This window comes from Aplysia californica, unplaced genomic scaffold, assembly GCF_000002075.1.
Source record: "Aplysia californica isolate F4 #8 unplaced genomic scaffold, AplCal3.0 scaffold00075, whole genome shotgun sequence".
NCBI lineage: Eukaryota > Metazoa > Mollusca > Gastropoda > Aplysiida > Aplysiidae > Aplysia > Aplysia californica.
In genome coordinates, this window is record NW_004797345.1 from 915273 (window position 1) to 928173 (window position 12901).

Below are 12901 nucleotides of genomic sequence, written 5' to 3' on the forward strand. Positions count from 1 at the left end.
AGAACGAATACTGATGCGGGTCGCTGAATTATTGTAAAGTATGCCACGTGTTTCCCTTTATCTTGCTTAGATAATCTTACTGGGCCGTGAACATGACCTGCGGTGGGCACTATATAATTTAACCTTACAATCAGATATTGTCACTTGTAAGTAGCCCCAAGAATTTTTCTGACGGTACATGAAGCGAGGAGTTTATGATATCCTTTTTTTTTTTTTTGCAGTTGTTTCAGCCTCCCACCGACACAATGCAGATTATTTATGAGGCTGGTTCGACTCTGCCTGTCAGGGCCAGCCCGGACTGAAATGTTTACAATGTCCCAGCTGAAAGACTGAGTTAGTCGATAACAATTCTCCACCATGCGCGACTCGAACTCCAGACTTTTACGTGCGACAGCGAGGCGCCAATTACCGCTACACCACAGATGCCGGTTTTATACGGCATGCATTACCTTCACGAGAAATGATAAATGACATTTTGTACGGTAAAGATAATGCCTATGTGCACTTTAGTGTGGAAATAACGTTAATAAATTCAAAGAAGACAGATAAATAATTATTGTTTGTAAATTGAGACAAATTTACTGGGAACATGATAATATAGGATTTCACAATATGCCAGTCTGGTAACGTAACCCTATCCGTACGCTCTGGTGTCATTTTGTACGACCGGGTTGCATTCTTCACATTTTAGAATACTTCTAGTTCGAACGTCTTTTTGAAACTTTCAGTATTTCTCAAAAAATCATTTTGGCAGACTGCTATGCAAAGTGTACGGATCGCATTTACCAGTAAATTTCCTCTTTGGAAAGTGCTGGTACAGAGTTCCCCACGTCGTATAAATACAATAGTAAAACATGGGGTACGGATAGGGTTAGTCAGTGATAGATCTCTTATCTCTGTCAAGAAGACTTTTTCATTCATTTATAGACCACAGAGTGGAACTTTTCCCTGTACGTAAACTTTGTTGGCTACGAGAAAGCTTTTGACAGCCAAGATAGGGACTCAATATAGAAGCTCATGCGCTACTACAGAATTCCTGACAAGTTCGTGAGATTGATCAAGAAGATGTACGAGGGAATGAGCTGCAGTGTCTTTCTTGGAGGGCAGCGAACAGACTCGTTTGGAGTGGGACAGGGATGCCTGCTATCGTCTTTTCTCTTTTTATTAGACAACATCGGGACAATGCGGTGACATTCAGTGGACCCCTTCCAGTCAATTGGAAGACTTGGACTTTGCCGACGATTTGGCACTTCTTTCTCACAGTCGAGCCTAAATGCAACATGAGACAGATCGCCTCAGGACCTTCTTCCATAGTGTTGGACTCCATATTCACACAGATAAAACGAAATTTCTTCAAATTAATGAAGCCGACGTTCCTATCACACTGCAAGGTGCATCATTGTCGGATGTTGAATCCTTCACCTACTTGGAAAATGTCATCAACAAAGCAGGGGGGACAAATGAAGACATCAACGTCTGAATCCAAAAGGCAAGAGCAGCATTCATCATCCTCATGAATATATGGATGTCCAAGGAACTGGGATTGAACACCAAGCTGAGGATCTTAAAATCAAATGTGAAGACTGTTCTACTGTGTATGGTTCAGAAACATGGAGGCTCACAGCATCAGCAGCAAGGAAACTGCAGAGCTTCATAAATGGATGTCTAAGAAGGATAGTGGGGATCAAGTGGTACGATCGAGTCACAAAATGCTCAACTGTGGGAATAAGAACAAGCCAAAGACCAGTAAAGGAAGATATACATGTGAAGAAATAGAAATGGATTGGAGACCCCCCGACAAGCATCATCAGACAGACTTTGGCGTGAAATCCACAAGGAAAACGTAAGAAAGGAAGACCAAAGATGACAAGGAGGCAAGCGGTACGACGGAAATGGAAAAGGCAGGAACATCGAGGAAACAGCTAGAAAGGGCTGGAGAAATGTTGTTGATGGCATATGCTCCACTAAGAATTAAAAAGGGCAAGAGAGAGAGAGAGAGAGAGAGAGAGAGAGAGAGAGAGAGAGAGAGAGAGAGAGAGAGAGAGAGAGAGAGAGAATATTTTGTACTTTTTGGAGGGGGAGGGGGGGGGGCGTTGTCTCAATTTACGGTGTGCAATGTTGATGTGCGAGTCTTTACGTGTGTATGCGTGTGGGACGTGCTTGCGTGAGTTGAGCGCCCGAACGGTTTGGGTTTGAGTACAGAGAAATACATCGACACAACTACCGTCATAATAATAGTGCACGGGAGATGCAAGACAGATAGGCAGAAACAGCTGAGGGAAAGAAAAGAAATAAGACACAATGGCGTGCTACAACAATCCACTTTCTAGTTGGTGTATAAATGAAAAGAAAAGGAATGGAATGTTGAGAGGTAGCAGGAGTGTGGAATAAAAATTAAATTGTCTCACCACTTCTGAAAATTCTGTGCCTCCGAAAGGAGAGTATGTCTTGACTAACCGCTCTGTGTTTCCCTGTCGTTTTAGTCTTCATTTCATCCCCCGTGATGGGGTCGGTGGGTTTGGGCTCGGATATCGCACGCAGTCTTTTGCGTTCGAAGTATTCCTGCTCAACGAACAGAAAATCTATAAGGAGTGCATCAATTACAATTACAGCAAAAAGCTGCTAATAGGCTTCTCGTTCTGGGGCACTCATAATTAATACATATTATTATCTATTAACATGCATTTTAATGGTGCCTGTATTAGCCTATTTGTTACTATTATTAGCCTATAATTATTATGCCATGTTTAGATGAAAAGGTCCGATGTTGTTTGTGGGTTTGTTTCTTTGAATAAAGAGAATCAAATAAACACAAAATAGGCCCTAATGGTCATTAAATATTAGTGCTAGGAAAAAAAGTAAAACAGACAGACACCGACAATAACAAGTTTGAAAATAAAGAAGAAGGACCTACCACCAACTTTAGCCCCCTCCAACCACCCGCTCCGATACCGTAAGGCCTACTGTATCTCTCTCTCTCTCTCTCTCTCTCTCTCTCTCTCTCTCTCTCTCTCTCTCTCTCTCTCTCTCTCTCTCTCTCTCTCTCTCTCTCTCCATCTCTCCCTCTCTCTCTCTCTCTTCGAGACCATCATAATGATCGTAGGGTAGAAAGGCTAGATCTGCCTAGTCTAGCACTAGATCTACATTTGCATTTGCTAGGCTAAATTCCCGGCGCAACGTATCCTCAAATAGCCTATCTTTATAACCGGGGAATCAATGTCACCCATACTTTGCACAGCTGTTTGTCTCGATTTGTCTTAACTTAATCATATTTTTCCACAACAGTTGAGGCTAGATTTAAAACCTTTCCTTCATAAATTTATATAAAATACTACAAGTCTCCTTCACGCGGCAATTATGGAATTGTTCACAGCACTCCTCGCTTCTCACACACATTTATTTTATATACGCATATGGGTTAGAATCTACGTCACAGCTCACCAATGATACTTTTTAGTGGCAAAACTTAGTTACAAGAAGTTCATTTTATAGTGAACACTTTTTCGCACTAAACGTTCTCAAAACATTCGTTCAATAAAGATAATTTCGCGAATAGGAAACAAGGACGGACTTGCTTTTAAAAGCGATATCATCCCAGCTGCAAACCTTTTAAAATGAGTAGAAAAACCACCCACTATAGTGCGGTTAAAAATTCATAGGCCCCTTGCGCAACTTATCCTAAAATATCTCTTTAATGGGTGAATCAATGCCACCCATACTTTGCACAGCCGTTTGTTTCAATTTGTCTCAACTAAATCATATTTTTGGGGCTAGATTTAAAAAAATGTCTTCATAAATGTAATAAAATACTTGAAATCTCTGTCATACGTAAAATGAAAATGGTATTGTTCACAGCACTTCCCGCTTATCTCACACATTTTGATTACGCATATGGCCTACGTAACAGCTCTCCAATGACACTTTTTACTTGCAAAACTTGTTACAGGAAATTATTTTTATAGTGAACACAGTTTTTGCACTCATCATCACCAATGCCTTTGACCCCTGGCAGGGTATAGGCCACATACAAGCTCCTTTCATAACCATTTATCTCTATCCTGGGCCATTCCTCATAGCTCGTTCCAAGTGAGCTTTATCTCTCTCATGACCCTTTCCACACATATCCTCTGTGTCTCTCGTGGCCCGTGGCCTACCCCTGCCTCGTGCTCCCTGTGGGTTCCATTGCAGTTACTGTCTTTTGATGTTTCCGGTGGGCTTTCTGAAGGAGTGTCCCACCCAACGCCACTTTCTTAGTCCTATTTCTACTTCTATATATCCTTTTGTCCTGTCCTTTCCCATAGCTCTTCATTTCTTGTTCTATCCTGCCACTTAATTCTTAGGATACTCCCTATACATCTGTTATGACGTCTAGATTCTAGATTTCTAGATTAGTAAACCGGGCAAGCTGTTTATTTATTTATGATAGGCCTTGAGTGGCATGAGATCATCAACATCATCTGGCGCCTTGCCGACTGGCGTGGGCGATCATGGACCTCCACTTCACCCTATCCTGCGCTGCAGCAATGGTGTCTGTTGTTCTTGCTGCTCCCCAGCCATGTTGTCATCTTGTCCAGTATCTTTTCCCTCTGTCTGCCTCTGCCTCTCTTTCCATCAAACTTTCCTGCTGTTGCAATATTCTCTAATGCTTCTTTCCGCATTGTGTGTCCGAAGAAATTTGCCTGTCGTTTTCTTATATTCGTGATAAGTTGTTTTCCGGCGCGGTTCGTCCATTGAGCACGGTCGTGCAGTGCCGCCCAAAATTTTAATGTTCTATTACGTAAAACACCTACAATAACAAAATAAAAGACGCCAGAAACAAACACAAGCCAAATATTATATCAAAATACGTTTCTCACTGGCGCCGTAACTGTCATTTCTGTGTCTATAGCGCCGTAAAACATCTACTATGCCATGCCAAAGTTCATGCGCTGTATATATGCATAGCAGGATATTCAACAGTGGAAACCTGACCTATAAATCGCTCTTTGGGATAACCCAAGTGATGACGACACTCGTAGCGAGTTTGGCGGTACATTAATATTAATACGATGGCACATCTCAAATGTGCTCCTGCCGAATAGGTTCGAAACATAACCCACAGTAGGCAATCTAAAAATAAACGCGATAGACTGTGCACTATTCTATGCCAAAATTATGTCAGCCCCGGAGCAATCCAGCGGAGTGCTCAAGTGAATTGCGATTGGTTCATTGTCTTGCCGCTATTTTAAGTGACTCTGTGACAGTGAACCTGAGGAAGGTGAACGTGACACACTTAAGTCATCGTCCTATGAGTTGTGCTTTTGAACGGTTTTGTAGTGGAGTGGTGAAAGGTATTACTTGAGTGTTCAGTTCTAATGCAGGATGAATGAAATTGACGTTTAGCTAACAAACAGATTTAGTTCTAGAAGTCAAAGCCCCTAGTAAAAAGAATGAAAATAGGATCACAAGGTTCTCCCTCACCAAACCAAAGATCCTAAAATTATACACCATCTCATTTACTATGCCCTTGACTATCTTCAACCTAAGAAAGCTTAATTGTGCACGCCCACTTTTTAGACCCACGAGCCGCCCTTGGTTGTTTTCTATAAGTTGCTTCAACCAGGACTTCTTCGTTTGTTTTTCTAGCTGTCCATGGGATACGTAGCATGCGTCTTGTGAACCACAACTCTGTCGCTACAATTGTTCTTTCCAGCTGTTTATTAATTGTACACGCTTCACACCCGTGTATAATAGGATTGGCTCGATGTAACTTTTCAGTAGCCTACTCTTTTCCTCGTTTCCAGTGACAGATTGATGTTTGTTAGTAGCCTATCTGTTTCATCTTGTGGAAGGTTGCTTTTGCTTGGCAAATGTGGCTTTTAATTTCGGTGTGACATCTACCATCGGATGATATAATGGTCCCCAAATATTTAAAATGTTGTACTTGCTTGAGGGTCGTATCATTGATTTTGATATTGCATGTTGGGATTGGAGTTTTTCTGCCACCATCGTTTCGGTTTTCTTGATGTTTAGGTTTAAGCCCATGTTGTCACTCTCTTGTACGATGAGATTTAATATATTCTGCAGGTGTTCTTCATCTTCTGCTATTAGGACTGTGTCATCTGCATATCTTAGACTTAGATTGTTTATATTATGTCCCCCTATCGAGATACCAGGCATTTCTTCTATGTGTCTCATGATAATTTCACTATACAGGGAGAACAATTCTGGAGAAAGTACACATCCTTGTCTGACTCCTCTTTTAATCTGTATGTATTAGCTAATGTCGTTTTCTATTTTCATTGCAGCAGTTTGATCCCAGTACATGTTTTTGATAATCCGTAAGTCTTTCCCGTCGATATTAAGAACTAACTTTGTCGAATGCCTTGGTGTAGTCTATAAAATATAAATGAAGATCTTTCTGAACTTCTAGGGCACGTTCTATTGTTGTTCTGATGACATATATATGGTATTTACAGTGCCTTTGCCTTCAATAAATCCACACTGTTCTTGGGTTATTTCTGGGAGAATTTTATTTCGTATTCTCATCATAATTATTCTGAGTAATATTTTTGTTATGTGGCTCATGAGGCTGATGGTAGGCCTACGATGCGTTTCACATTCGTTTGCATTAGGTTTCTTTGGTAAAGCTATGAAGATAGATTTTGACAAGTCTGATGGAATGTGTCCACTGGCATATATGTTGTTAAGAATTTTTGTCAGCGTGGTGATTCCAAAGCCTTCTAAAGCTTTAATCATCTCTGAGGTAATGTTGTCCGGTCCTGCAGCTTTCCCTTTCTTTAACTTTCGTAGTGCCTTGATAACTTCTTCTTTCATGATTGGTGGTCCCTCGTTGTTATTTTCCACTCTTCTTTGTTCATCTCTTTTGTCATTGTACAGGTCACCGATATATTCTGTCCAACGTTCTAGTATCTTGCCTTTGTCCATTATGATATTCCCATCCTTTGATTTGAGGCATCCTGTTGGTCCATGTGTTCTTGTATGGCACACCTCTTTAATTTATATGTGTAGATCTTTTGAGTTCGCATTGGAATGATTCTCCATTTCCTCACATTCTTCTTTTAACCAGGTCTTTTTTGCTAGATTACTTTTGTGTCTGATTTCTTTGTGAAGATTCACATATTTTTCCATATTGTTTTTGTTTGTTCTTCGTTCCTCCATAAGATTAAGAATTTCTTCAGTCATCCATTTCTTCTTTGCTTTTGTTGTCCTTTCTGGTATGACGTCTTTTGCAGCCTCATTTATAGATGTTTTAAGCTGTTCCCGTTGTTTTTCTACGTCTTGTATTTTTTCTAAGGGTCCGAATTTGTTTTGTACAGTTATTCTGAATTTATCTTGCATTTCTTTGTTTGACTGTAGTAATGCCATGTTTAATTCCATATTCTTGTTCTTGCTCATGTGTATTTTTTTCAATCTGATTCTAAATTTTCCCACTACGGGTACATGGTCACTGTAACAGTCTGCACATGGCCGCGTTTTGACATTTAGCATCCCGTTTTTGTATCTTTTCTTGATCATGACATAGTCGATCTGGTTGCGAGCGCTGTCTCCAGGACTCTTCCAGGTCCATAATCTTCTTGGTGGTTGTTCATCATACCAAGTGTTTCCAATAATCATGTCATTCATGATGGCCCATTCTATCAGTTTTTCTTCTCTTTCATTTCTGGTTCCCAGTCCATATGGACCCACTATGTCTTCATGTCTTGTTGCTCCCACGTTTGCATTAAAATCACCCATGACTATGACAATATCTTGTGATTTACAATGTGTCTTTGCTTGGTTTATTTCATCATAAAATTTCTCTATTTCTTCTTCTGTGCTTTCTGAGGTTGGCGCATACGCTTAGATGATGGTTGTATCGAATGGTGATCCTTTCAGTCTCACCAGCATAACTCTGTCTGATATTGTCAGGTACCCCTTAAGTGTCTTCGATGTTGCTATGCCCATGATGACCGCTACTCCTCTTTCATGTTTGTCGCCTCCTGAGTAAATGATGTTATAGCTGTCGGACAATATTCTGCCAGCCCCTGTCCATCGTACTTCACATAAACCCATGACGTTAACATTCATTCTCTTCATTTAATTTTCTTTCTTGATGTTGTCCAGTTTTCCTTTCTCTAGCATTGTTCTCACATTCCAGGTTGCTATGTTTCTTGTTTGAGTTTTCTTTTTTTGAGCAGTATCTTGATGACAATCTGGTGTCACCTGCTGTGCATGACTGACCCTACCGGACGAGGCAGTTGTTTCAGAACTCCCCTTTACGTCGTTATCTTTATTTATTGAAGTGATATGATCCATAATGTTCTAGTTCTAGGGAAAGAATACAGCAGTGGTTTCCCCTTGCCTTCTGCTGGATTTTTGTACGGTTTAAACTCCGCTAGCCTTTGTCCAAAATAGTGGGCTGACTTAGGCCAGCAGTCCCATTACCCACTGCAAATTTTAAAAGGAAGGAACCACTTGGCATGTAAGTACCTTACACCATATCATTGGAAAATAGAAACGGACACAAGGTCCACATGGATATTCAGGCCCTCATTTGCATAAATTTAAAATGGCCGCCACTGAAATATAATGAAAATGATAACTGGATATAACTTTTGACAGACAAATGGTAGAACATTAATTTTGATGTTGTTTCATATATAAATATATGGCTGACAAACTCAATGACACCATCGAAGTTATAATAAAAGGTCAAATTCACTCCTAATTTGCATACATTAAAAATGGCCGCCACTGAAATATAATGAAAATGGTAACTGGATATAACTTTTGACAGACAAATGGTAGAACATTAATTTTGGTGTTGTTTCATATAAATATATGGCTGGCAAACTCAATGACAATGACACCATGAAAGTTATAATAAAAGGTCAAATTCACTCTTAAACTGCATAAATGAAAAATGGCCACCACTGAAGTATCATGAAAATACGAACCGAATATAACTTTTGACAGAAGAATGATAGAAATATAAATCTATTGTTCCATAGTAAGTTCTGGCTGACTAACTCAATGACACCCAAAGAATTGTCATTAAAGGTCAAATTGATTCTTAATAATTTGCAAACATTAAAAAAGGCCGCCTTGAAAAAATTTTAACATGACGCTCAACCATAATTTTGGGAAGATGCTAGGACTACTCATGTGGTTTTGCTTTTGTAATTTAAAATTCCTTTAGAAGGCCAGGTTCACCCATATTTTGCCTATTCTTTCAATAACCAATGCGTTATGTTCACTGATATGTATAATGTACACATTATTTTCCTTAATTGAAACAAGCTCCCCTGCATGCACAAAGAGTACTGCATTTCACACCAGCTTTGCAACATTTGCATGGAGGCTTGCACACTTTCATGCACTGACAATAGGGGCAAGTGTTGTCCATCGAGGTAACCACTTGTCATTTGTCATGACCCATCTCCATTCATATGGGTCAGGCAAGGTTGGAGAACAGATGAGGGGTTGGCCCCAGATGTGGCCTGCCTGAGATGCTGCTCGTAATGTATGTTGTAGCAATTCATCCTTTGCAGGTGGCAAGTTCTCAAAATGCCTGCCTTTGTAGTAAAACAATTCCATGCGTGCTGCATTGACTGATGTGATGTCCAAGGACCTGTCGTAAAGGCAAACGATGAATGCCTCTACATAGGACATGACATCATCATCGATTCTACTAGGGAATGTTGACAGGCGCCGAAGTGCTGCAGCGAGTTCTGGGAATTCCTGCCAAACAGCCCATTCTGTTCTCTTGCCTTTTCCTTGAAATGCTGAGGTGGTGTCACTGCCGGTCAGAGAATGAAATGCTAGAAGTTGGATAGTCCCAACTGCAGAGCAATCTGGTGAACTGGGATATGTATGTATGATATGATTTGCCGGATCCAAAGGCTATCCAGAGCTCATCAATGTTTAGATCTTGGAAACAGGACACAGCTATTATCACCACATCACTGTCACTAGCACGAATGGTGATGTGTTTAAATCCTTCATATGTCGCATCTGCAACATGGAAAAAATCCTTGAATCGGCTTCCTCATGAATATTAGGTGCTAAAGCGCGAGTACTTGAGCGAATAGGTGAAGTGAGAACATTCTCTCCGAAGGTTGTCGTAACAACTTGCTTGCCCTCTGTGTACATCTCTTGCATTTTCTCTGCTAACAGAGAAAACTAGTCTGTTTTGTTCTCATCGACCCGTAAAAATCCTTGCCAGTTACTCGCTACTTTGGTTGATGATGTCACTCGACACCGCATGCCACTGCCTCTGGTTTCCCGAGTGCTGGATTTGAGACTATCGTGTTTGTAGACATCCCACGACACACCCTTTAGCCATGACATCACAATATGGAAGAAACACCTGGTCTGCATAATCCTGAAATGTTGATGCTGTACCAGGTCTCAGTGATTGCACGGTGAAGGCTCCATCTAGAATAACAACATCAGAATTAGGGGAAGTATCAGAAGTACAATCTCAATTTCACATTCGAGGCACTTGACAATTTCAGATTTTGTTCCTTTGTGCATCTGACCCTGGGAACTGAGAGATGGTGGTACATGTAATGTAGTGTTCTCATGTGCAAACATATCTTCACCAATGTCCCTTCCTGAGTGCCCAGAGAGCATCATTTCAATATACTGGGTTCGTTCTTCCTTCATGGAAGCAAGGTCGGATTTTTCTTTACGTTGTTGAGCTTTTACATCGAAAAGAGGCAATCTATTCAGGTGAAAGGTGGAGGTCCATGGGGATGTGCTGGATGAAACCCTTTCTGAAAAGAAAGTTTCATACTTGTCTTTTCCAATTTTTGTGATGTTTCTCACAGAGCTCATAACATCACCTGTCATGATTCTGGACCTGTCAAGAGAAATCAATTGCCCAGATACTTCATCAAGGAAAGAATTTCCACATCAGAGAATGCACTGATTAAGCCATTCACATCTTCTCTGAAAGTCTCACGACATTTAGGATACTGTTCATGGTGCTTTATGACTGTTTTGAGGTGTGTTTTCGAACTCCTCAATGATGCGAGCAAGTTCTGGTCCAGTAATCATAAATCTGTCAAGGGCTACAGGATCCAATTATTCCTCAATCATCCTTCAGAGAACCGATGAGCTGCTCATGAATTTGTCCAAGGCAATGCTAGAAAATGCACGACTTGTCTTCTGTCCAACGAATTTTCCCTTCATGAACTCTTTATGAACTGTTGGATGCATTTCTCGAAGGTCACACATATCTCGTAGATGAATGAGTAGATTGCAGGCATAGTGTATGTGATCAAGAGCATACACCCATGGCATGAGATGTTCTAAAGTCACTAAGTACAGATTAAACGATGCAGTCCGAATCAACTTCACAAACTGCAGAACCATCAGCTGCAGGTCAAGAGTCTGATGCCAGTACAAAAATTGCGGTTCTCGGTCTCGCTGATACCTAATCCAAGCATCCAGTTCCAATGGCTCATCTTCAATAGTCATTGTCAGGTATTCACAATAGGCTTGTCTCAGTAAACTATACAAAGCAAGAGCTGTGACTTGGTGCATGTAGCGAGAGCGGTTCAGATGTGTCACCTACATCATATAATCAGCACCTCCACTTGAAGCCACACCACTGACTGACAGAAGTGATGTACAGCCACTCCCTTCCAGCCATTCCCCTAGGACTTCAAACAGCATTTTCTCAGTGTGCAGCGCCCCAACCGTCACCACAAACTTGTCATCTCCCAAGACATCTGAAAATTTCCACGGAAATTTCTTTGCCAATGTAAAAAGTGGCTGATCAGCAACCATGACCGGGGTCTGTCCTGGATTCAGCTGCTTTGTAACAGCAGCAACAATGTTCATCCCATGGAACACCATCATTGAACTGTGAGCTGATTCCCTTAAAAGGGGAAGCATCATCGATGGGGTGACTGGTGAAAGCGGAGGTCCAAGCTTGTCAATTAGAAATATGCAAAATATACTTCATAATCACATCATGTGACTAACATATTAAATGAATTTTTTTTAAACGGACCTTTTACATCCAAAATTTTTATTTCAATGGTTACCGTTAAGGCATCCCCAAAAACATATAGATCTAGATCTATTTTGACACCATTTTCATGAAAATCGAAGATGTGTATGATAATTTAAAGTTATTTTCATTTTGCTTGATTTTTCAATGGCGGCCATTTTAATTTATGCAAATTAGAGTGAAATTATGCAGATAGAGCTTGTGTCCGTTTATCAAAATTCTTAGATTTGTTCAAGGTACGTGTGTGCCCAGTGGCATGTTCCTACTAAAATTTGCAGTGGGGGTGGAGTTAGGGAGCCAACTAAAAGGACTAACCCACAAGGCAGTGGGGGCAGGTGGCAGGTTTCGGCGCCTCCCTCTCTCCTGACGACAATCTCTTTACTGAGCACATGAGGTATTTTATAGAGACAGGATTGCCACCACCCTGTTCCACCTCGCTCTCCAAGACTGTCGCCAGTTGGTCCGCGACTGCTTATATTGGTCATTCGCAGCTACCCTACGCAGTGAATAAGTCCACCCTTCTGAAAGTACGTAGATCTAGATCTATATCATGACGTTTGTAACTGAGAGAAATTGAATACTGGGCATAGATATCTAGAATCTAGATCTAGATCTAGATCTAGATCTATATGTAGTGTTAAAGAGTTTAAAGGGTAGAATCTAGAATCTAGTGTATAAAGTATAAGATCACCTTCTCTAGACTAGATCTAGATTCTAGATATAGAGTCTAGATATATAGATGTAGATCTAGAGCCTATGTACGGCATACCGTCACCTTAGTGTTTTGAGATGACTATTTCCGGAAGTGAACTTTTGTATTTCCATAACTTCGGCTCTTTCAAAAACATCGACCCAAAATTTCGTTTTGTTGAGAGGCCAGCCTTTCCTGTAGGTGTG

The 12901-nt window shown here is 40.7% G+C and overlaps 1 protein-coding gene across 1 annotated transcript in view; it reads right to left on the minus strand.

Moving 5' to 3' along the window:
* LOC101852394 overlaps positions 1-2699 on the minus strand; it is a gene marked incomplete in the record, with an annotated part of 18123 nt that extends 15424 nt beyond the window's left edge. The window contains 1 exon segment of the mRNA XM_035968679.1: positions 2409-2699. Coding sequence (XP_035824572.1) covers positions 2409-2490 — 82 coding nt within the window.
* Between the last annotated feature and the right edge of the window lie 10202 nt (positions 2700-12901).